Raw genomic sequence first — 4,117 nt, 5'->3', positions numbered from 1 at the left:
ATTGACTAGGACCAGTCTAGCTGGGCCCAGAGCCTGTTGCTGGTCGTCATTTTTGTATTTGTATTTGTATTTCTTTACTCCAAAATCTGTCCAACACCGTCTCCGAGTCCGCAAGCACTGACAGAGTGGCGGACTTTGAGGGAAAATGACCGACTCTGACTCTGGAATTTTAATCCTTCGACTCCATTACTTTTATCCCAAAATAAGCTCAACTCCGACTCCGCAGTCATGAAACTACGAAACTGCTGACGGAAGCTATATTTTATTTTCATTAAAAACCATTGACGTTAAGCCTATGTACTACTTGTTGAAACGTAATCGATGTAAGGCACAGACCTGTGCACAGACAATGTTTTTCAATAACGTTGTTTTATTTAAAATGATTTTCAACCAGTTTTTCCTGAAAGGCTCAGCAGCATGAATCTACTTTTTGAAACTCTTTTCTTCTTCTTCTTCTTCTGGAGTTCCCGGAAGAAAATATTGTTGAGGACTGCGTACAGAGCGCTTTGCCTCCCTTTCGTATCTTGTCAAGTATTGACATCTCAACTCTGCTCTTGCACTGTAGATACTTTAACTTTCTCTTTTTTGCTTATTTCGTTTTCACACAAAAGTTATGGCTGGTCCATCTTCTAGTTCTGTGGGAACAGAAAAAAACAATGGAAACGGCAATGGTTTATTGTTATATCAATATTACCCATCGTACTACAGCCAGAAGGTACATATGTGCAAAGCAAAATAATTATGTGTAGTTCCTTCAGTGATTTATATCTCTAAAAACTGACGTGTATCTTTGTCTTTATTACATAATTTTTATTACGGTATAAATGACATTGAAAATGTAAAAATTGAAATGTGTAATAAAACTTCAGTATAAAAGCACTTTTTCCCCATCAACATTTATCTTTTTGTTGCTGTTATTTTCAGGATATTTTAGTGCACGTGAATGTTTTTGTGTTTCTAGATTAGAATTATAACTTTTTACTTTTGGGTGTTTTTTTCCATTAAGAGTTCATTTTGATATTTGTTAAGAAAATGATAAAGTAGTTGTCAGTGAGAAAGTATGGGATGTCTGATAGGAAAAGGTTTTGTCTAAAAATTTATAGTATATAATATTTCATTAACACAGTTTGTGTTAATAAATTTTCTGTACATATTTCATCTCGCAAAATTACTCATTCCAAATCGGGCAAATAAGGGCTTCAATTTGAACTGAACGTCTCAAATTTTCATAGAACATTCAAAACTCAGTGTTTGAAATTATAAATTTGTATAGGCATGTTGGTCTACTATCCTCCCCAGCTTAATTATTCTCTTTTTGGAAAAGTGTTTTTTTTTTTTTTTTTTTTTGTAAGACGTTTAGAAACCTGCGAAATAAATGTTAAACGGAGAATCTATTCCGACGGGCCTTCAAAACCTAGACATATGAATTTATTCATTAAAATTAGATGCAATTTTTAGAAATAGCTAAAATTTATTCACAAAGAGTATACCTTGTTCAGCTGATGTTTGCATGATAACTGCACATTAGGGCTGGGCAATGTAGGAATTTCTATACTGTGATGCATCACCAACTTTACATCGCGATGTTGTTGTTTTTTAACTTGAACCTTTGCTAACTTGTTTAAAGTTTACAAAATATAATTTTAAGTGTAAAAATTGAGTCTCATGTTAAGTATTTATTAACAAATTTCAGTACCAGAAAAAAAATATACATTAAAGTGCATGACAGTAAAATATATTTTAGATATGTTTTGAGATCACAATGAGCTTATTATTTCAATGCAAAAAGATGTGAGCATATGGAAGCTAAGTCATGCATTCCACTCTCAAGCTCACATCTTTTTGCATAATGAAGAGGTTCTTTGTAACCAGTAGCAATGATAAGGGGAGTAGAGGGGATTCATGCCTGGTGACACTCAAAGTGAATTTCAGTTTATAAAAAATATGATTGCCTTAATTCTGAAAATTTCCACCAGAATATCTTAAGTTATATTCAATCTATCAAATTTAACAAAAATAGAGCTCAATATTTTGGGGAGGGTGCTGTTATACATACATCTAGGGAATGAGAATGAGTTGGTTCTGAAAATTGCATGAATTTCATATCAACATGAAACATTAGAAGTTTTTTCTTTTTTTTCTCTCTGTGTGTGTGGGGGGGGGGGGGGTAGGCATGTGCTAGGGACTCTATTGCTTGAAACACCGAAATACAATCCTGCTATTTTTGTTGCTATTTTGCTCTTCAAATGGTTTTAATTTCTTTTTTTTTTTTTTTTTAAAGCGAGTGATTGTATATGATAAACTTAGTTTAATAATACATATAGTGTCAAAAGCTAAAAACCAAGACCAACTTACATACAATGGCTAGGCTTCTATGAGACTTCGTATCCGCACATACCACGCCCCCATTACAGTTGAGTTGTACCGGCTATTCTGGTAAATTCCAAGCCGAGAAAGCAAAGACAAGACTAACTTTTTTTTGAATGAATTTTGATTTAAACATTTGTACCTTTCAAATTTGGAAATTATACAGTGAACTTATTTTAATAAAATAGCTTGTAAAAAATAATTGTGCATTTTATCAACACAGGGTTCGTACGGGTCATGGAAATCCTGGAAAGTCATGGAAAGAAAATAAACAAGTTTCAGACCTGGAAAAGTCATGCAAAATTGATATTTTCATTAAAAGTCATGGAAATTTATTTTAAGTCATGGAAAAATATCTTGGGTAGTAAGAAAGTAACAATAGCTAAAAGAGCGCTAGAAATATTTGAGTGATTTAGTAATGTATATAAATTGAATGATCTTAAAAATAAATCCGAGTTTGGAATCCAATTTCATCTGCTTCTGTAACAGTTGGTCGCCTTTTTTTGTAATGTGATTTTACTACTGGGCGTCACTAGTTTTGAATTAGTCACTATTTTCAGCACTTCTTATATTTTGTATTCTGTAGTAGTGGACTTGCATATTCTTGATTTTGTCACACCCTCTCAAAAAGTGTAATTCAATTGCACCCGAGTTTGTTTCAACTACTTGTAAAAAAATCATTATTAAATTTACCAGAGTTTTATCTTAATGTGTTGAAGACTTTGGTAAGGCAATAGAACATAGAAATAGGGGAATTCTACTCTAAAACAGTGGTGCCCAACATGTAGCTCGCAAAACTGATCCTTGTGGCCAGCTGAAATATTTGGTTTAGAAAAATGAATTCACTGAAAAACGTGGCTTTACTTTGATGAAAGCATATACTGTCCAGTTACATGGGTGATTAGATGCACTAATCACACCAAAGGACAATGTTTTATGAAGTAAGTTTATTGGAAACTTAGTAATAACTTATTCAATTTTTGTCCCATTCATTACTGTTCGGCCCTATTTATTAAACATTTATTAGACATTTAAACATCAGTTGCATTGCATTCACTATATTTTTATTTTGCTTGAATTTATATGACAAAGACAAATAAGAATAATTTATTAGTTTCAGAAGTATGCACTGACAATATTTTTTCAATCACTAGTAAGTGATTCAATGAGGTAATTGTACTCGTGTAACGGTTTTTCTAATGCCCATTTCCAGAAATTGTCAAGTTTTACATTAAATAGTACTATTCTCTCTGTGTAACATGGTCATGAAAATTTTTATCAAGTCCTGGAAAAGTCATGGAATATTTTTTTATCCAAATTGAGTTTGAACCCTGTCAACAGAATAACATAACTTTAAAATTAAAAAATAATATAATTTCAGTATTTGTACTTGAAAAAATAATTTGTTTATTAAGTTGTCATAGAACGCAAAAGAATTTGAAATAAAATTGTTTAAGCAATTGCAAAAAGACGCACTTAAAAATATGTAAACAAACGCTGATTGAACTGTCAATTTCATTGATTTACTTATGGATTTGAATACAAAATAATGCAAGATTTGAGCATTTAAATGATCACCGAAGATTTAAATTGCTCGAATCCTGTATAGAACATCAATGGAGTACTAAAAATGAAAATTACTGCAGATACATCAGTAAAAAAAAACATCCAGCAATGACACTTGTGAGCTAATATCTAGTGATTCAATGCACCAGATAGGAATACCAAAATTATGGTCTTGCTTTGTGTA

At 32.0% G+C, this 4,117-nt stretch overlaps 1 protein-coding gene across 1 annotated transcript in view; it reads left to right on the top strand.

The window, feature by feature from the left end:
- The first annotated feature begins 575 nt into the window (after positions 1–575).
- LOC129220020 (ganglioside-induced differentiation-associated protein 1-like) overlaps positions 576–4,117 on the top strand; it is a 50,471-nt gene continuing 46,929 nt past the window's right edge. The window contains exon 1 of the mRNA XM_054854348.1: positions 576–715. Within this exon, the coding sequence (XP_054710323.1) occupies positions 614–715 (102 nt within the window). The 5' untranslated portion in view covers positions 576–613. The remainder of the gene's footprint in view (positions 716–4,117) is intronic.

This window comes from Uloborus diversus, chromosome 4 (assembly GCF_026930045.1).
Source record: "Uloborus diversus isolate 005 chromosome 4, Udiv.v.3.1, whole genome shotgun sequence".
NCBI classification, from domain to species: domain Eukaryota; kingdom Metazoa; phylum Arthropoda; class Arachnida; order Araneae; family Uloboridae; genus Uloborus; species Uloborus diversus.
The sequence above is the reverse complement of the archived record's forward strand: the minus strand, read 5'-3'. Positions and strand labels throughout refer to the sequence as shown.